This window comes from Phoenix dactylifera, chromosome 4 (assembly GCF_009389715.1).
Source record: "Phoenix dactylifera cultivar Barhee BC4 chromosome 4, palm_55x_up_171113_PBpolish2nd_filt_p, whole genome shotgun sequence".
NCBI lineage: Eukaryota > Viridiplantae > Streptophyta > Magnoliopsida > Arecales > Arecaceae > Phoenix > Phoenix dactylifera.
In genome coordinates, this window is record NC_052395.1 from 5,828,707 (window position 1) to 5,849,810 (window position 21,104).

A 21,104-nucleotide genomic window follows, 5' to 3' on the forward strand; every position below is an offset into this window, starting at 1 on the left:
GGGTAGACCTTGAGCATCAGGACTTTCCTAGGTCGGAGGTCTCGAGGTCAGATGTCTTGAGGTCGGGCGTTCCGACTTTGGCTGTTCAGGGTCGGCGATTGTGCGGCTTCTTGGGGGCATTTGTGTCACGTGGGGGGAAAAATCTTATTCCCCCAACACTATTCCCCGACTTCCGAGTTCGAGCGGCTTGCGGGCTCGGACGTGGGAAGTAAAGTCTATCATTAAAGTTGGGGGGCAAATCTCGTCCGCGCCCTCGTGTTTCTCGGAGTGTTTATGGCGAGACCCGCGCCCTTGGGCGTTTCGAGGTTGCTTTATTCAGCGAACTTATGGTGGAGCTCGTGTCTTTACGTTTCTCGGAGCGGGTGTAACGGGGGTGGCGTCTCTTGGATCGCCAAGATCGCTTTGTGCGGCGGACTCATGATGAGGGTCCTTTGTAGGGAGCGCGGACTAATAGTCGAATTACCGCCGAAGGTTTTCATAGTTATTGCTCTCGGACTCTGCCGAGATTTCAGTGAATAAGGCTGGAATCTCTGAAGATCGCCTTAGTATCTGTGTTCGGCTGGTGCACTTGCGGCCGGGACCGCTTTCTCAGCTAGACATCGGAGTCTATGTATGGGGGCCGAGTTGGGCCCTAACTTACGAAGACTTTGCTCAAGTTGAGACTTGACGAGTGGAGACTTGTCGAACGGAGCATGCATAATGTAATTAGGAGATCGGTCTTAAGCCGACCCATTGGAGTAGCCCGACTTTGGGGCGAGATAGGACTCCAACGTTAGATGATTAGCGGTATGTAGATAAAATTTGATAAGGAGGGCATCGAGTTAGATGTACCACTTGCATTCTTGGAGTTGTGTTCCACATGGCGGAGTAGGTTGCTTCCCTTTCTCGTCGTCCTCCGGAGTCATTTTGACTTGTAAGGGGGCTCGGGCTTCTCACGGACCCGACGACACCCACCGAAGTTGAGAGGATCTGGGGAGGCTTTATTGATCTACAGTTCTTTTCGAGGTCGAGGGAGCTTGAGACCCTCTGGTCGGACCCCGGGGCGCCTCAACCTTAGTCGAGGAGTCTTGTGTCAGGTCGGCGGGCCTGTGGGCGCTCTACCGAAGTAGGGTGCGTGCTAGTTCAATGGCAGAGCTCTGCTTCAGAAAGTATTGTCCGCTTTGGGGATCGGGGATCGTCGATCGCTCCCGGGGGTCCACTTTGTGGCGCCCCGGGTGGAACCACCCTTTCCACCCCTCACGGCTTCGTCCCGAGGTCGAGGGAGTTTGAGACTCTACGGTCGACCCTCGGGGCATTCCGACCTTAGTCGAGGAATCGTTCGTCAGGTCGGTGGGTCTGGGCACGCTCTACCGACCTGCGACGTTTCCCGAGGTCGAGGGAGTCTGGTTCTCTACGGTCGACATCGGGGCATCCCGACCTTAGTCGAGGAAAAGTATTGTCCGCTTCGGGGATCGGGGATCGTCGACTGCTCCCGGGGGTCCACTTTGTGGCGCCCCGGGTGGAACCACCCGTTCCACCCCTCACGGCTTCTTTCCGAGGTCGAGGGAGTCTGGTTCTCTACGGTCGACCCTCGGAGCATCCCGACCTTAGTCGAGGGAAAGTATTGTCCGCTTCGGGGATCGGGGATCGTCGACCGCTCCCGGGGGTCCACTTTGTGGCGCCCCGGGTGGAACCACCCTTTCCACCCCTCATGGCTTCTTCCCGAGGTCGAGGGAGTCTGGTTCTCTACGGTCGACCCTCGGGGCATCCCGACCTTAGTCGAGGGAAAGTATTGTCCGCTTCGGAGATCGGAGATCGTCGACCGCTCCCGGGGGTCCACTTTGTGGCGCCCCGGGTGGAACCACCCTTTCCACCCCCTCACGGCTTCTTTCCGAGGTCGAGGGAGTCTGGTTCTCTACGGTCGACCCTCGGGGCATCCCGACCTTAGTCGAGGAAAAGTATTGTCCGCTTCGGAGATCGGGGATCGTCGACCGCTCCCGGGGGTCCACTTTGTGGCGCCCCGGGTGGAACCACCCTTTCCACCCCTCACGGCTTCTTCCCGAGGTCGAGGGAGTCTGGTTCTCTACGGTCGACCCTCGGGGCATCCCGACCTTAGTCGAGGGAAAGTATTGTCCGCTTCGGGGATCGGGGATCGTCGACCGCTCCCGGGGGTCCACTTTGTGGCGCCCCGGGTGGAACCACCCTTTCCACCCCTCACGGCTTCTTTCCGAGGTCGAGGGAGTCTGGTTCTCTACGGTCGACCCTCGGGGCATCCCGACCTTAGTCGAGGGATCCTTGTGTCAAGCCGATGTTTCATCGTCCTGCGATACTTCTCGAGGTCGAGGGAGTTTGGGACTCTACGGTCGAGTCTCGAGGCATCCCGATTTTGGCCGGGGAATCTGAGGATCACAGACGGCCCAACATTAGAAGAGAATTACAGTCATCAAGATAAGAGAATTATTTGCAGAAAAGGAACTGAGCCCATTGTCCTGATTGTCTTGAACCCCTAGGGGTTTTACTGGTAGTACATTCGTAGATTCTCGGAGTTCCAGCTTCGCGGGATCAGGATCCCCTCTAGGGACTTTAATTTATACGCCCCTGGTCGTTGCACCCGGGCGATTTGATACGGCCCTTCCCAATTTGGGGCGAGCTTTCCTTGCTCGGTCGGTTGAGAAGCCTCGGCTCTCCTGAGGACGAGGTCCCCCACTTTGAAGAGCTTGGGTTTAACTCTGGAGTTGTAGTATTGGGCCGTTCGCTGTTGGTATCTCGCCATGCGGACCCGGGCAACCTCTCTTGTCTCTTCGACGAGGTCCAAGTTGCTCCTGAGCTGGGAGAAATTGGTGTCGGGGTCGTAATGCTCCACCCTTGGAGAAGGCAGGCCGATCTCCAACGGGATGACGGCCTCAGTGCCGTATGCTAGGTTGAAGGGGGTCTCTCCCGTGGGCAGTCGGAACGTGGTCCGGTACGCCCAAAGGACATTGTACAAGTCCTCGACCCACTGTCCTTTGGACCGATCAAGCCTAGCCTTGAGTTCCTGCAAAATAGTGCGATTAGTTACCTCAGTTTTTCCGTTTGTCTGGGGGTGAGCGACCGAGGTGAAACGGTGATCAATGCCGAGCTCAGAGCAAAATTCCCTGAAATGAACATTGTCAAATTGTCGACCATTGTCAGATATAAAGATACGGGGTAGTCCGAATCTGCAGATTATGGACTTCCACACGAAGTCCCGCATCTTTTGCTCGGTGATCCGGGCGACGGGTTCGGCCTCGACCCATTTGGTGAAGTAGTCGATGGAGACGACCAGAAACTTCCTTTGTCCGGAGGCTTGGGGAAAGGGCCCCAGGATGTCGATCCCCCATTGGGCAAATGGCCAGGGGGCGATGATAGAAGTCAGTAGGGCCGAAGGTCGACGCTGGATATTAGCGTTTCGCTGGCACCGATCGCATTTCCGGACGAAATCCGTCGCATCCTTCTGGAGTGTGGGCCAGTAATATCCTTGCCGCAGGATCTTGTGGGCCAGTGCCCGACTCCCCATGTGATTTCCGCAGATCCCTTCATGGACCTCTCGGAGGGCATAGTCTGCCTCGGAGGGGCGGAGGCATCTGAGAAGGGGAGAAGTGAATGATCGTCGATAAAGTCTATTCTCGTACAGGACATACCGGGGGGCTTGGCGCTTGATTCGGCGAGCCTCCGTCTCGTCATGAGGTAAGGTCCCGTCTTGGAGGTAGCAGACGAGCCCATCGATCCAGCTTGGCTCGGAGTCGATGCACATGGTGGGCTCGGGTTCTTCCGTGCTGGGGATCTGAAGATACTCGAGCGTTGTTCCCTTGGGAAGCTCGCTCATGCGGGAGGTTGCCAATTTGGACAGCTGGTCTGCCCTGAAGTTTTCCGCCCTGGGAATGTACTGAATATTGAAAGAATTCAGGGCAGACGTAAGTTTCCGCACCTTTTGGAGATACTTTTGCATGGATGGCTCTTTAGCTTCAAAGTCTCCTTGAATCTGGTTCACTACCAGCTGGGAGTCGCTGAAGGCCGTCAGGTCTTCCACTTTCAGTTCTTTCGCCAGCTTGAGCCCGGCGATGAGGGCCTCATACTCGGCCTCGTTGTTCGAAGCCGGAAACTCGAGGCGCAAGGCTTGCTCGGCCACCACTCCGTCTGGACTGGTGAGGATGAGTCCGGCTCCACTACCCCCCGAGGTTGAAGACCCGTCCGAGTGCAGGACCCATGGCTGCCTCGGGGCTTCCTCCGCGGATACGGGTGGCAACTCGGGGTCGTCCGGCAGGGTACACTCCACGATGAAGTCGACGAGTATTTGGGCCTTGATAGCCTGCCTGGGCCGATACTCGAGGTCAAATTCCCCGAGCTCAACCGCCCATTTGGCGATCCTCCCCGCACGATCCGACCTTTGCAATATTTGCTTCATAGGCTGGTCGGTCAATATAGCTATTGTGTGGGCTTGGAAGTAAGGCCTGAGTCTCCGAGCCGAGATGATGAGAGCGAAGATGGTCTTCTCAAGTTTAGAATATCGGGTCTCAGCATCCCTGAGAACCCGGCTGGTGTAATAGACCGGCTTTTGGAGCTTGTCCTCTTCCCGGACGAGGACTGAGCTCACTGCGGCCGGGGAGACGGCCAGGTATAGATAAAGAACCTCGCCCTTCTGAGGCTTGGTGAGCAGCGGGGGAGAGGCCAGAAGGCTCCGGAGCTCTTCAAAGGCTCGCTGGCATTCTTCTGACCACCGGAAGTCTTTCGGCCGTTTGAGGCTTTTGAAGAAAGGGAGGCAGCGCTCGGCTGACCGAGAGACGAACCTTTCCAAGGCGGCAACTCGCCCTGCGAGCCGCTGCACCTCCTTAACTGTCTTCGGAGGCGACATCTCTTGCAGTGCCCGGATTTTCTCCGGGTTAGCTTCAATTCCGCGCTGGGTCACTATGAAACCCAGGAACTTGCCCGAGGTGACCCCGAACGCACATTTCGCCGGGTTGAGCTTCATTTTGTATCTTCTGAGCTTGGCGAATGTCTCGTCGAGATCGGCTATGTGGTGTTCCGCCGCTCGGCTTTTCACCAGCATGTCGTCCACGTAGACTTCCATATTTCGGCCGATCTGGTCTTTGAAAATTTGGCTAACCAGTCTCTGATAGGTGGCCCCAGCATTTTTCAGGCCAAAGGGCATCACCTTGTAGCAGTAGGTGCCCTTGTCGGTGATGAAGGCCGTCTTCTCCTCGTCTTCTGGCGCCATTCGGATTTGATTGTACCCTGAAAAGGCGTCCATAAAAGTTAGCAGTTGGTGCCCTGAAGTAGAGTCGACGAGCTGGTCGATGCTTGGAAGGGGAAAGCTGTCTTTCGGGCAGGCCTTGTTCAGGTCGGTGTAGTCCACGCACATACGCCATTTTCCGTTGGCCTTCTTTACGAGGACTACGTTGGCGAGCCAGTCCGGGTAGGAGACCTCCCGGATGAAGCCGGCTCCGAGGAGTTTGTCCACCTCCTCGGCCGCAGCACGTTGCCGTTCCGGGGCGGAGCCCCTTTTCTTCTGCTTTACAGGCCTGCTGGTTGGCCTCACCTGGAGTCGGTGAACCATGACCTCAGGGTCAATTCCCGGCACGTCCGCAGGCGACCAGGCGAAGACGTCAGCATTGTCCCGCAGGAAGCTGACGAGGCGATCCCTCTCGCGGGCGCCGAGGCCGGAGCCGACCTGCACGGTTAGCTCGGAAAAATTTTCTTTTAGTGGAACTTGAACAAGAAGCTCACCAGGCTCTACTTGCTTCTTCCAGAGGGTGTCCCTCGCATCGAGGGTTTCTATGGGCAATGAAGGGCCCGTTGGCTGAATTGTCGCCTCGGTCGGTTGCTTTACTCCGTGGGCCGCCGTGTAGCATTGCTTGGCGACCAGCTGGTCTCCTCGGACCTCGCCTACTCCTTGGCCGGTGGGGAACCGCATGAGCAGATGGTGGGTTGAAACTACGGCTCGAAGGGCATTCAGCCCTGGCCGCCCAAGGATGGCGTTGTAGACCGAGGGCAGTCGGACCACCAGGAAGTCCGTCCTCACAGTGCTCTCCCGGGGGGCGAGGCCAACTGTGACAAGGAAGCTGGTCTCACCTTCGACCGGGACCGAATCTTCGGTGAACCCGACCAGTGGGGCGTTGATCCTCCGGAGATGTCCTTCTGTCAACCCCATTTTTTGGTAGGCATGATAATACAAAATGTTGGCTGAGCTTCCATTGTCAACTAAGACACGCTTTACATCAAACTTATTTACAATCATTGAGATGACCACAGCGTCATCGTGAGGGGTCTCGACCCCTTCTAAGTCCTCGTCCGAGAACGAGATGACTTCATCAGTGCGTGGGCGTTTCGGGGATGCTCCCGAGGCGGCTGCTCCTGCTGAGGCCCTTCCAATCATGTTGATGGTGCCGGCAATGGGCCTGTTGTCGTCCGGATTTTCGGTTGGTACGACATCCTCCGCCGGCCTCCTTTCCTCGCGCCGGTTTCTCACGAACCGGTTGAGTACTCCTCGACGGATGAGTGCTTCTATCTCGTCCCGGAGCTGGAAGCAGTCCTCCGTATCGTGCCCACGGTCTCGGTGGAAGCGACAGTACTTCCTGGGATTACGGAAAAATCCCGTGTCTCGCATAGGCGGCGGGGGTCGGAAGAAGTCCCGACCCTCAATTTCCATCAGGATCTCGGCCCGAGGGGCGTTGACGGGTGTATAGTTCTCGTACTTTCTCGGGTACGTCCGAGGCCGCGGTGGGGACCTCGGTCGGGGAGGGGTCCTCTGCTGAGGTCGCCCCTGCTGACGGGGCGGGCTCCTCAGTCTGGGGAGATTCTTCTCATGGCGAGGGGATCGGCTCCTCTGTTGGCCGCGCTCCTCGCGGCGCTTCTTCTGCTTCTTCGAGGCGGGCTCAATTGCTCCCCGCCAAGAGGCGACTGCCTCCTCGGCCTTGGCATACTTCCGGGCCCGGGCCAACATCTCAGTGAAGTCGGCCGGGAAGCTCTTCTCGATGGAGAAGAGGAATCGGTAGGAGCGAACCCCAGTCTTCAGGGCCGACATGGCTATCGACTGGTCTAGCTCGCAAACCTCCCATGTGGAGGCGGTGAAGCGGTCCAGATATTCCTTGAGGGACTCCCCCTCTTTCTGTTTGATGTCGAGGAGGGAGTCTGACGTCCGTCGCTGGCGCCGGCTGGCAGCAAAGTTGGTGGCGAACTGCCTGCCGAGTTGCTCAAAAGAGGACACCGTGTTCGGCTTCAGTCCAGAAAACCAAAGCCGAGCGGTCCCTCGGAGGGTTGCTAGGAAGGCCTTGCAAAGTATGGCCTCCGAGGATCCTTGTAGGGCCATGAGGGCCCGATAGCTCTCCAAGTGGTCGAGAGGGTCGGTGATTCCGCTGTAGGGCTCCACCTGAGGCATTTTGAACCTTGCGGGAACCGGCTCATCCTCGATCCGGCAGGAGAAGGGGGACTTGGTAGTGAACTCAAAGTCTCCCTCCTGCCTCGCCTTCTTACTGTGGAGCGCTGCAATTTGGCGCTCCAAGTGCTCAACCTTTCTGTCGAGCTCCCCCATCCGTGGGATTGTCGCCGCGGTTTGCGCCGGCTCACGGCGGTCCGGGGCTGACTCAGCCTCAGAAGGCTGGAGTCTTCTGTTGAGATCCTCCCCCGGTAGCTCTCTCTGGGAGGAAGTCCGTTCTTCGTTATTGGCTCTGGAGGAGCCATGTAGATTCTGGCCGGGGAGAACCGGGCCGTTGGGAAGAAATTCCGGCGGGACCTGGGCCCACGGGGGAAGCGTTGGTAAAGCTTCATCGCGTCGCAGGCCCTGAACGGCGGCGGCCAGGGCCTGGACTTGCTGTACTAAGGCGTTGAACTGTTCCGGCTGGACCTGAGGAACTGGGTCAGCCGGAGTTGGAGAATTCTGGACAGAGCGTCCAGGACTTTGCGGGGGACGCCGGGAGACGTTGGAGGCTCCCTTACTTCTCAACTTCATGACTGCTACTCGGTCCCTTCCTCTAGCGCCAACTGTTGCTGGAAATTGGACCCGGGGGCAATCTTCGGTCGAGGGAGAGGGAGCTGCGGGTCACCACGGCGGGGCGGCGACCAGTCGGCGGGTGGCGTCCTTCGTCTGGGGTGGCCGGAGAGAGGGAGCTGGGGGTCCTCACGGCGGGGCAGCGATCCGTCAGCGGGCGGCGTCCTCCGTCTGGGTGCCTGCAGACAAACCGGTGGCCGGATTTTCCGGCGCCGGCCCTCCGACGCTCAAGTCAGGGAGGGGGCAGATAGTGTAAGGAGGAGATGAACAGTGCTTGTAAGGCGCGGAATTTCCCAACCAACCTCCTGAGAGGCCAAGGCTCCCTTTTATAGGTGGGGGTCGGTTTACCTGTGATGTAACAGGGCGAGGCCATAGTACGGCTCGGCATGTGGCTCAGGTCGGCGCACGGTCAGGCGAATCATTGTGTTGATGTCGGCGGTGAGGGCGTCGTACGACCCGAACCAGTACGCTACCAGGCGAATCATTGCATTGGTGTCGGAGGTATGGCCGAGATCAGAGACTTATCATGGTTGACCAGACTCTGCTGGGCTAACTTGCCGTGGAGAGCCGAGGATCCGTAGATGTCAGGAGCCATGCGCATTAATGGTGGAGTAAGCCGGAGATCCACATTAATTGTAGAGTAAGCCGGAGATCCGCATTAATGGTGGAGTAAGCCGGAGATCCGCATTAATTGTGGAGTAAGCCGGAGATCCGCATTAATTGTAGAGTGAACCGGAGGGTTACGGCGGCCATGCGCAATAAATGCTGAAGCAGTGGCAAGGTATGGTCCTCAGTTGGACCTCGGAGGAGTACGGCCGTAGTAGGTGGCTGACAAGGGTAGACCTTGAGCATCAGGACTTTCCTAGGTCGGAGGTCTCGAGGTCGGATGTCTTGAGGTCGGGCGTTCCAACTTCGGCTGTTCAGGGTCGGCGATTGTGCGGCTTCTTGGGGGCATTTGTGTCACGTGGGGGGAAAAATCTTATTCCCCCAACACTAATATAATCTCTCTTTTTGATCTCACCTACGGATCATCAGTGTGCCCGCTGTTTAAAAATAAATCCAGCCCAAGACTTTCTTCTTTTTTTTTTTTTTTCAGAAGAAACATGCAGAGGCTCAAAATTAAGATTACCTCATGACATACCTTAATTTGACTAATTGAACAAGAATACTATCTCATTTGCGTGGTCAACATATATCAAGATTCACCGTTTTAGTACCGGACTCCATATCGGTGCCATATTAGCATAGTATCAATACAATATAGTATGAAATTTTTTTAGTATACCGAGTATTGGTACGCCGTTCATACCGAATATTAGTATCGCCAGTATAGTATAGTATACTTTGTATCATCTAATTCGGATTGGTATGGTATATCATAATATATATTCTGACCGAGATAGGTCCTGCAATGGTATGCACAAAAAAACTATGGAGCCGAACCCTCTACCGAGCACAGAGAAGCCATCATGATCAACTCACAAAGCAAATTTCTGATGAATATGGCAGAAGAAAACACAGATACTACCTATATGCGTACCATCCGTAATTAGATAAGCACTCGGTATTCCACTCTTCCTCCCCTGAAAAAAAGTAACATTGGAGAAACTCGGGAAGGAGAACCTCAGCAGAACTATAAGCGGTAGATCACTGGATAGGTGACCGTTTGATTTTTAAGTCGAACACCTCACCGCAGCTACTGGTTCTAGAAATCTTGGGCACACATGAGCCCATGGAAATCCTACGTTGAGAGATTTTCCTAGCAATATCTCTCATTGCACCGGCTAAGGAGAGCTTAGGGTTGAGCCTGGTGGTCCTGTTGAACTTCTTGCAGAGGGCCATGTGGGACTCCATGGCTTCTTCCATGGTCAGCGCTGGAGTTCGCTTCACCTGCTCCTTTACTGCTTCTGAACAGAACCCGCAGACCCATTTGCCGCAGAAAAATTCTTTGATTCGGATGATGTAGGTTGGCGTGCAATCCTCAGACATCCCACAGCACTCGCACTCCACCTTCGCTACTTCATTTGGGGTCATGGCCTCGTTCACTTCTTCGATAATGTTATCAATCTCTGTTGGGACACTGGTGTGCACTCTCTGGAGCCCTTGATCCTTTCATATAAAAAAGAATATTATAACAAGCAGTGAGGAATAAGCAATGTCATGGATGACCAAATAACATGCTAAACCTGGAACGAACACACACACACACACAGAGAGAGATCGCGTTGGCTTGAACCCACCACCTTGATGTTTCTAATGGCAAGAGTGGTTCATCAGATCTCTATCTAAGCGATGAGGCTTAGAAAGTGATTAACGCTCATTCTAAGGGATGAAGGATGAATGTCCCCAAATATTCATTCGAAACTAACCCATGAACAAATCTGTGTATGATGATTACCTCAGGTGGAAGGAGGCTCATGTTTTCTTCTTTGCTGAAAAGCTTAGACTGCATGGCTCCTCCAAACAAAAGATGCCTCTTTTATTTCTTTGTTTTTGGAGCGCGTCAATTGGCTTCATGACCTTGTATAGCTAACAAATGGCTACCTATAGCCTATAGGTAGGAGGAAAAGGTTCAAGTGGGGAAGAACCTCCAAGCTGGTGGGGGTTTTAACAAGCAAAAGTAAGTGGGGGAAGAACCTCCAAACAAAAGATGCTTCTTTTATTTCTTTGTTTTTGGAGCGTGTCAATTGGCTTCATGCCCTTTCAAAGCGAACAAATGGCTACCTATAGCCTATAGGTAGGAGGAAAAGGTTCGAGTGGGGAAGAACCTCCAAGTTGGTGGGGATGTTAACAAGCAAAAGTAAGATGGGATTTTATTAGGACCTTTTCCTTCAATGAGTGAGGCCTTTCACAAAGGAAGAAAAAGAATCCAGATGGATCCTGCTCGTAGAGGATTTGGTTTGCATTTATATGAACACACGCATACATACAGAGCTCTCTCTCCAAATGATCTTTCTGCTAATCTCTGATACAATCAGAGATAATTACTATTAATTACTGTTGCAGATCAGATTTCACATCTCTTAAAGTTTCATCATGGATTTAGCGACTCAAGGTATGATCTAAATTCTCTAAGTTTATTTCATCATTTATATGAACAAGAAGCAACAGCTGAGGCCAAGCCTGCAACTAGGAACTGTTGAAGGGTGTGTGGAGTAAGATGGAGAGCAGTATCTCTTATGTGTCTGAACTAAATCCATCGAAATGATCTGAATTTGTTGTAAAAAGCAAAGAATGTTGGAAGTTGTTGATATCCCAACTCGTGATCGCTCACAAGCAGCGAATCAGGATTTTAAACAGCTAATGTTTATGCAGGCTCTCCTTTTAGGTTGATAATGTGGAGATTCTTCACATCAGTTGCATAGAGATTTTATATGATCTAAATCAGTTTTCCCTCTTACGTGATCCATTCGGTGAGTTGTTTGTACTCATGACCTCATCTCACGGTATCTTACATAATCTGTTTATAATAACTTGGTCTTACGGAATAATATGTGAAAAAATGTGGATTTGGTCAAGCTCATGGGTATTGGTTTAACCCGTTTAGTTAAATACTACAGAAAGTAGTATAGAAGTATACACAGAGGAACGTCCAAGAAACACAAAGATCAACAGTTTCGTATGAAACATTCCTTCTTACGCATACACTTCAATTATATATTAATAATGTGGTTATAAATAAGTCAACTTCACCATGAGATCATTTGTAAAAGGTTTTATTTTGTCAATTTAAGATGCATCGCACAACAAAAATCATGACATCTTGTGCTTTAATTTAATTGAACTAGCAGACGGATGGATGTTTGACAGAGATACCAGCCTTTCAGGTGGTGACATTACATATAATTATAGTGCATGTTTTGGCTTTAGTCTAAAGGTTATTTACCATGCAATAGTTCCAAAAAGAAAACGAAGCACCCAGAAGAGATTTTTTTTAAAAAAAAATCAAAACACATCCAGGTTCTATACGTCGTAAGTTTCAGAAGTACACAAGCTTGGTGAATGCCTCGGAGATGGGCAAGAGGTATTTCAGGAAATGTGCTGGTCAAGCTCATCCAGAGAGTGATGATAATGAATAAAGTAGCTATTATTTAGCATTTCAATCTGCTAATAAAATCATGATTGATACACAGTGTTGGGGGAAAAACCCCAAGTCATACCGCCGCGGAGGCGCTCGGCCAAAGAGCACCGACCGGAAAGGCGCTCGGCCAAAGAGCGCCGACCAGAAAGATGCTCGGTCAAAGAGTGCCGACCAGGAAGGCGCTCGACTGAAGGGCGCCGACCAAAGAGAGCGCCAAGAAGAGGCGCCCAACCAAAATAAATGAGTAGGAGCGCTCGGCTAGGAAGAGCCGACCAGAGGACGCCGACCAGAGAAGCGCTCGACTAAAAAGCGCTGACCAGAGACAAAAAGCGCCAAATAGAGGCGCTCGGCTAGAAGGTGCTCGCCCGAAGGGCGCCGACCAGAAGCACTAGAAGTGACCCCGCCACAGGGCGCCCCGTCGGGCGACCGGCTCGGCACCCCTGCCGAGCCAATGCCTTAACCAAATGTTCAACTTTCGCCTAATCCTCTAAGCCTAAGGGACCTGACAAACTCCACTACAACTTGCCGCTATCTCCAAGCCATCAAGGCATAAAGATCTCCGCAGGTATTCAGCACGACCTGCCATTAATGCATGAGACCCCCTCAAGTCTCCGATGCACTCAGTCATTTAATGAACACGGCTCAAGACGATCTCCGGATCACTGAACCATCAAAGCGTATGGCTCTCCCTGACTGCCGGTTCACTCGGTAATAAATGCACTTACCATCCACGGACCCCAGGCCCACCACGGCCGGCGGTTCAACCACTCCAACAGGTCCGATCGACCGTGACAACTCCCTGGTTCCGGTCTGATTCGGCCTTATTCTCCACTACGCCATTAATGGGCCAAATCGTGCCCAATTATTACAAAAGAGAACAAACTCCCTGTCACCTCCCAGGCAGCATAAAATCCTTCTATAAAAGGGAGCCTGGGAGGAAGGAGAGGAAAAGAGAAAAAAAGGAGACAGCACAGACACAATTGAGCACAATATTCTCTTTATCTTCTCCACATATATCTCTTCCTTGCTCTCTCCACATACTAGCCCCCTCTGACTTAAGCATCGGAGGGCCGGCGCCGGAAAGCCCGGCCACCGGCTTTTTTGCAGGACTCACACCCTCCAGGAGGACACCACCAGCCGGCGCACCGCCGACCACCGTCCCTGCGGCGGAGCTCCTTCCACGGAGGACAGGACAGGACGCACTCCTCTCCGCTCTCTCGTCCCCACGGAGGACGCCACCGGCCGGCGCACCGCCGTCCGCCCTCCCGGCAGCGGAGCTCCTCCTCCCCTGGCTCCGTGGCGGCCCCCGGGTCCAATTTCCAGCAACACACAGCAGTTGGATGTAGGCAGATATTGGAATTAAGACTCAATGTGAAGTAAAGAGGATTCGATCTACTAATATCAGAGTCTGCTATTGCTTAAAGGTAAGCCGTCGTCAGAAACTTTCCTGTGAATCCATATTGCCACTTCTTGTGATTTGAGACAATGATACATCCTCCCAAAAATTAGAGATTAACCTTTCCATCTTCCTTACAAGCTTTTTGCCCTGATGCTAGATTTTCCCTTCTTGCCAACGATTGTTTCAGCTAGACTTTCACAAATTAAAGCTACATAATAGATAATGAAGCAGAGTTAGTGATTTAAGTGTCTAAAAAGAGGTATAAACTTAATGGCAAGATAAAGCTACCAAAAGAAAGAAGGAAAGGGGGTGAGGGTTATTGGTTTCTGAAGTTGTAACTCTATCGGGAACTCAGAGATTGGTGCAGCATATGAAGAAAACATTTCAAGGGTTAAATGGTGACTTATAAATATGAAATTTGGATGACACATAACACATTCATATAGAGAGGGGGGGGGGGGGGGGGGGGGGGGGAGGATGCAAATGCAAGATGACCAAAATTTAGAATTCAGCTATATAATTTTAAGCACAAGCCATCCTACTACTCGAAAAGAAGGCCAAACGTAGTCATTTGCTCCTCCCTGCATCAATCCCCTTGAGTTGACATAGAGCTAATGGTAATATCAAATGATCTCAAGCAGCCAATTTCAAGGAAGGTGTTATGAGAATTGGAACATTGACACTTGCCTTTTGATAGTGCATTCTCTTATTTCTATCTACAATTCCAACTCTTGCCCTGGTATTTATACAGCTCTAACAGAGACCACTCAATATGTGCATGCAAGTGGACAATTTGAAGGAAAGTATAATGGGAATAGATGCAGTAACTCTTGCCTTTCGATGAGGTACTTTTCTTTTCTTCTATCTTTGTAGATAGGATCATGAAGGGTATTTGCAGAGATATTACCTTGATGCAGGGTTAGCATGGCTTGTAAAATTGGGAGTTGATCTTCTGCACGTGAGGTTGGTGCTGCGACGTAGTGAAAGACTATGCCAATTGTTGCTGGAAATTGGACCCGGGGGCCGCCACGGAGCCAGGGGAGAAGGAGCTCCGCCGCAGGGAGGGCGGACGGCGGTGCGCCGGCCGGCTGCGTCCTCCTGAAGGGTGAGCGAGTGAGGGAGAGTGCGTCCTGTCCTGTCCTGCAAAAAAGCCGGTGGCCGGGCTCCCCGGCGCCGGCCCTCCGATGCTTAAGTCAGAGGGGGCAAATATGTGGAGAGAGCAAGGAGGAGATATGTGGAGAAGATGAAGAATAATGTGCTCAATTGTGTCTGTGCTGTTTACTTGTGTTCCCGTCTCCCCCTCTTTCCTCCCAGGCTCCCTTTTATAAAAGGATTTAATGTTGCCCGGGAGGTGACAGGAAGTTTGTTCTCTTTTGTAATAATTGGGCACGATTTGGCCCATTAATGGCGTAGTGGAAAATAAGGCCGAATCAGACCGGAACCAGGGAGTTGTCACGGTCGATCGGACCTGTTGGAGTGGTTGAACCGCCGGCCGTGGTAGGCCCGGGGTCCATGGATGGTAAGTGCATTTATTACCGAGTGAACCGGCGGTCAGGGAGAGCCATACGCTTTGATGGTTCAGTGATCCGGAGATCGTCTTGAGCCGTGTTCATTAAATGACTGAGTGCATCGGAGACTTGAGGGGGTCTCATGCATTAATGGCAGGTCGTGCCGAATACCTGCGGAGATCTTATGCCTTGATGGCTTGGAGATAGCGGCAGGTTGTAGTGGAGTTGTCAGGTCCCTCAGGGGGTTAGGCAGGAGTTGAACATTTGGTCAAGGCAATTGGCTCGGCAGGGGTGCCGAGCCGAGCTGGTCGCCCAATGGGGCGCCCTGTGGCGGGGTCGCTTCTAATGCTTCTGGTCGGCGCCCTTTGGTCGAGCGCCTTCTAGCCGAGCGCCTTTATTTCGCGCTCTTTCCTCTCTGGTCAGCGCCTTCTAATCGAGCGCTTTTCTGGTCGGCGTCCTCTGGTCGGCTCTTTCTTGGTTGTGTTGGTTGGTCCGAGCGCCTCTTGGCGCTCCCTCTGGTCGGCACTCTTTGGCCGAGCGCCTTTCCGGTCGGCGCTTTTTGGCCGAGCGCCTCCGTGGCGGTATGACTTGGGATTTTTCCCCCAACACTACCTCCCGACTTCCGTGTTCCAGTTGGCTACCAGCTGGAGCGCGGGAAGTAGCTCTAGTTGGGCTGTTACGAATTTCGAAAATTTTAATTTATTGCGCATTTTGAATTATCGGACGCTTCGAGATGCCTTTAATAGGCAGCGTCTCTTCTTTTCCGAAAATCCTCATTATTGGGACACCTTTTGCGAGGCGTCCCCGCGCCGTGGGCTCATGATGGGGCCGCACGATCCGATGGGGCGCTTCGGCGTTCGAAGCGTTAGCCCTAATTAAATGCGTCGTTCTGTCTTTTGGACCGACACGTGTGGTCATCTCAACAGGGTGCGGCTTTTCTTTTGCCGATCGGGGCCATTGGGGAGGTTTATATAAACTCTCCCCTGGCCCTCCGTCCCCTTCCTATTGCCTTCTGCTTCTAGCTTTTCTTCCCCCAGCTTTTCACAGTCCGAAGTTCTTTTCTCCGGCATCTTCCTCAGGTCCCCCTTTTTCTTTTTAATCTCTCTCTCTCAATGGGTTCTCTTCCCAGTGAGGTTGTGTCTACCATGAGCGTCCTGGAGGTCGAAATGACCGAAGAGTGGTTTTTCCCTCTTCACGGGTTCCGTTTGGAACCCGCCAGGCGTGGGGATCGGGTAACCGATCCTCCGGTAGGCCGGATTGGAGTGTACCTAGAGTCACTCTGGGCCGGTCTCCAATTTCCTCTTCACGGCTTCGTGAATGAGTTGCTGATGGTATGCCGGCTGGTTCCGGCGCAGCTCGCTCCGAATGCCTGGAGGACAGTGATCGGTTTCCTGTCACTGTGCTTACTGCACGGGATTCCGACCTCTGTCAACGTTTTCCGGCGACTTTTTATTTTTAAGTCGAATCCGGGAGACGGTGAGTGGCTCTACATCGCCCTTCGGGCGGGTCGGCTACTTTTTCATGGTGCCCCCTCGTCCATTCATGACTGGAAGAAGAAATTCTTCTTCCTAGGTTCTGAACGGTCCTGGGGGTTTGACCCCAGGTGGGGGCCGGCCCAGCTCAGGTCCATCAACAAACCCCCCAGCTTTCTCCACGTGAGCAGGGGATCATCGACACCATCCGCGGCCTCGGGGACGGCATTTTGCTGAACGGCCTCATATGTGAGGACGCTCTGGTGAACGTGGGCCTGAGCTCGGCACGTCCCCACGGTAAGGATAGTTACAGTCTCTTTTTATTTCCTTACTGTTCTAATGTTCTAATCCTGTTCGCCTTTGCAGATATCGCAAAGATGGTGACTAAAAGCGAAGTCCTCTACGCCCGCTTCCAGAAGAGGGCAGCCGAGCTCTCGGGCGAGCCCACCGAGCCGAGGAAGAAGCAGAAGGTCTCGGCGACCTCAGCGACCCCGGCGACAGCAGTGGCCGAGGCGGGTCCTTCTCGCCCCGCGCATTCCGAGGCGGGGCCTTCTCGCCCCGCGCATCCCGATGCTGGTCAGAGGGAGGGGGCGGATTCCAGGGGCTCGGGCTCCCGGGGAGCTTCAGCAGTGCTCCCATGCCCGGTGCCCCTGGCACAAGTTCCTGGTCGGCAGGACGCTCCAGTTGCCGACCAGGGGAGGAGTCCTGCGGGTCCCGTGCTTGCGCGCTCCGCCTCAGTCGTGCGGCAGTCGGATCGGCCGCTTGTCCGACCCCAGCCCCCTAGCTCCGAGCCGGGGAGCAGTCAGGGAGCCTCGGGGTCGGCTCCGCCGAGGCCAGCCGATGCTGGCCTTCCGGGCCCATCAGGCTCGGGGGAGCGAGTGCCTCTTACACTCACCTGGTCGGTATTCGAGGGCGATTCAGCCCTCGAAAACCCTCGAGTGGCGCGCGAAGTATTTCGGGTCGCGCTGCTCCCGGCTGACCGGGCCACGATACAGTCCATGAGCTACAATGCCTTCATGGACGCTACCCGCTGCAACGCCGTCCGGGTAAGTAAAACTTTTCATCTGTGTAATTTATAAAAAAATTTTACTCGCAGCGCCTTATGTTTTTCTTTTCGTCTTTTTTACAGCACTTGCATGAGACGGAAATGCTGATGCACATAGTCCAAGACTACCGGGAGCGGGCCCGGAGGTGCCAGCGCGGTTACGAGGAGGCCCAGGCGAGGTACCTGGCCGCCGAGGCGAGGTACCAGGCCTCCGAGGCCGAACGTCAGGTGCTCCAAGAGAGAATTGGAGCATCCGAGGAAAGAATTCGAGCTCTGACCGCCGAGCTCGATGAAGAGAAGGGCGCGCACACACTAACAAGGTCCGAAGTGCGCGCCGCCGAGGCTCGTTTGGCCGCGGCCGAGCTGGCGTCGGCCTCCCGCGAGCAGGAGATAGGGAATGCCCGCCTCCGACACTTAGAGCTCGAGCGGGAAATAAAAACCCTCGAGTGGAAGGCCGCGTACCACGAGGCTCGGGAGCAAGCCCAGAACGCGGTGAGGCTCTTCCGCGAGTCGGAGGAATTTCACGACCTCCTAGCAGAGGAGGGCGTGAACGGGCTTATTCACGACCTCCTGCGGCGGCTTCTCCCGGATTTTGATGTAAACCTGCTTCAACCGGGAGCAGGGGTCGAGAGGCCGGAGGCGGAGGCAGAAACTCCGGGGGCCGACCAGGGAGGTCCGGCCGAGGCAACCGAAGCCGCCCCTGAGGCTACTCCCATTGCTGCCGAGGCTACTGAAGCCCCGACTGCTGAGCCTACCGCTCCCGATACTGCCGAAGCCGAAGTGGTCGAGCTCGAGCCTTGATGTAATTTTTGTTATTTTGTAAAATCGGGATGGCCCCCCATACTTGTAAGGGCCGAACCCGAATTTTTGTACTCGGCCTACGGGCTTTTTGAAATGAATATACTTTTTGGAAACTCGTCTGTTGTAGTCCAAGTTTCTCTGCTCGGATCCATTTTAGGTTCCGAGGATATGGGCTCTAGGGCCTCAGCTTTACCCGCCACAGGGTTTGGTTTTAGGTTTGGCTAGCCGAGCTCCATTGCTCGGTCTTTCGACCAGTGGTATAGCGACGCTTATGCTTATACCAAGGGGATTCGGGCTCGGAGAATTTTTCCGAGCCTAGTCCAGAATTCGGCCAAGCCCTGGGGCGGCCGCTAGGACAGATTTTTTTAGCGTAGTGAACTTCGAATCTGAGCCTCGGGTTGCCGGGGCGAACCAGATTCTTTTCCAACGAATGGGTCGAATGCTCGTCAGCTCGTGACGGGGATTCAACAGACTGTTTATACCAAGTTTGTTGGTATCGTGAGTGTTTCACGCCGAGGCGACTAAAACATTCTGCTCGGAGTCCACTCTTTGAGGATGTCGGCAGAGAAATCCAAAACAGATAAGATAATGTAGAAACATTAAGTAAATGGGTACCTTGTACCGTGTGCGTCCTTGCGCCGAGGCGACTGAAGACGCTTCCTCTGCTCGAGGTCCGCTCTTTAAGGACGTCGGCAGAGATCCAAGAATAGATAAGATAATGTAAAAATATTAAATAAATGGGTACCTTGTACCGTGTGCGTCCTTGCGCCGAGGCGACTGAAGACGCTTCCTCTGCTCGGGGTCCGCTCTTTAAGGACGTCGGCAGAGATCCAAGAATAGATAAGATAATGTAAAAAAATTAAATAAATGGATACCTTGTACCGTGTACGTCCTTGCGCCGAGGCGACTGAAGACGCTTCCTCTGCTCGGGGTCCGCTCTTTAAGGACGTCGGCAGAGATCCAAGAATAGATAAGATAATGTAAAAATATTAAATAAATGGGTACCTTGTACCGTGTGCGTCCTTGCGCCGAGGCGACTGAAGACGCTTCCTCTGCTCGGGGTCCGCTCTTTAAGGACGTCGGCAGAGATCCAAGAATAGATAAGATAATGTAAAAACATTAAATAAATGGGTACCTTGTACCGTGTGCGTCCTTGCGCCGAGGCGACTGAAGACGCTTCCTCTGCTCGGGGTCCGCTCTTTAAGGACGTCGGCAGAGATCCAAGAATAGATAAGATAATGTAAAAACATTAAATAAATGGGTACCTTGTACCGTGTGCGTCCTTGCGCCGAGGCGACTGAAGACGCTTCCTCTTGTACCGTGTGCGTCCTTGCGCCGAGGCGACTGAAGATGCTTCCTCTTGTACCGTGTGCGTCCTTGCGCCGAGGCGACTGAAGACGCTTCCTCTGCTCGGGGTCCGCTCTTTAAGGACGTCGGCAGAGAAGTCCGGTGATGGAGAACGAGCCGGGCTTGTTGGTTGAAGCCGGTGGAGAACGAGCCGAGCTCGTCTTGGTCAGTGAAGACCGCATCCCAACGTATCGGGGCATCCCGAAGAATCGGGGCATCTCGACGTCTCGAGGCATCCCGGCCGAGGTCGGGGTAGGAGAACGAGCCGAGCTCGTTGGCCGATGGAGCACGAGCCGAGCTCGTCGGTGGAAGTCGATGGAGGACGAGCCGAGCTCGTCGGTCACTTAAGACCGTATCTCGACGTCTCGAGCCATCCCGACGGATCGGGGCATCCCGACGTCTCGGGGCATCCCGACGTCTCGGGGCATCCCGACGTCTCGGGGTAGGAGAACGAGCCGAGCTCGTTGGCCGATGGAGCACGAGCCGAGCTCGTCGGTGGAAGTCGATGGAGGACGAGCCGAGCTCGTCGGTCACTTAAGACCGTATCTCGACGTCTCGAGCCATCCCGACGGATCGGGGCATCCTGACTGTGGTCAGGGTAGGAGAACGAGCTGAGCTCGTTGGCCGATGGAGCACGAGCCGAGCTCGTCGGTGGAAGTCGATGGAGAACGAGCCGAGCTCGTCTGGTCAGAGAGGACCGCAACTCATATCTCGACGTCTCGAGTATCCCTATAGCCGGGGCATCCCAACGTCTCAGGGCATCCCGACGGATCGGGGCATCCCGACGTCTCGGGGCATCCTGACCGTGGTCAGGGTAGGAGAACGAGCCGAGCTCGTTGGCCGATGGAGCACGAGCCGAGCTCGTCGGTGGAAGTCGATGGAGGACGAGCCGAGCTCGTCGGTCACTTAAGACCATATCTCGACGTCTCGAGCCATCCCGACGGATCGGGGCATCCCGTTGTGGCAGGGCATCCTGACTGTGGTCAGGGTAGGAGAACGAGCCGAGCTCGTTGGCCGATGGAGCACGAGCCGAGCTCGTCGGTGAAGTCAATGGAGAACGAGCCGAGCTCGTCTGGTCAGAGAGGACCGCAACTCATATCTCGACGTCTCGAGCATCCCTATAGCCGGGGCATCCCGACGTCTTGGGGCATCCCGACGGATCGGGGCATCCCGACGTCTCGGGGCATCCTGACCGTGGTCAGGGTAGGAGAACGAGCCGAGCTCGTTGGCCGATGGAGCACGAGCCGAGCTCGTCGGTGGAAGTCGATGGAGGACGAGCCGAGCTCGTCGGTCACTTAAGACCGTATCTCGACGTCTCGAGCCATCCCGACGGATCGGGGCATCCCGTTGTGGCAGGGCATCCCAATATATTGGGGCATCCTGACGTCTCAGGGCATCCCGACGGATCGGGGCATCCCGACGTCTCGGGGCATCCTGACCGTGGTCAGGGTAGGAGAACGAGCCGAGCTC

General features: G+C 54.2%; 1 protein-coding gene across 1 annotated transcript; it reads right to left on the reverse strand.

Moving 5' to 3' along the window:
* Nucleotides 1–9,628: 9,628 nt before the first annotated feature.
* LOC113461609 lies at nt 9,629–10,433 on the reverse strand. Its single transcript, XM_026801735.2, has 2 exons — nt 10,380–10,433; nt 9,629–10,090 (listed from the first exon to the last, which is right to left on the reverse strand). Exons 1-2 carry the CDS (start codon nt 10,431–10,433, stop codon nt 9,629–9,631), a joined length of 516 nt encoding a protein of 171 aa, XP_026657536.2.
* Nucleotides 10,434–21,104: the final 10,671 nt, after the last annotated feature.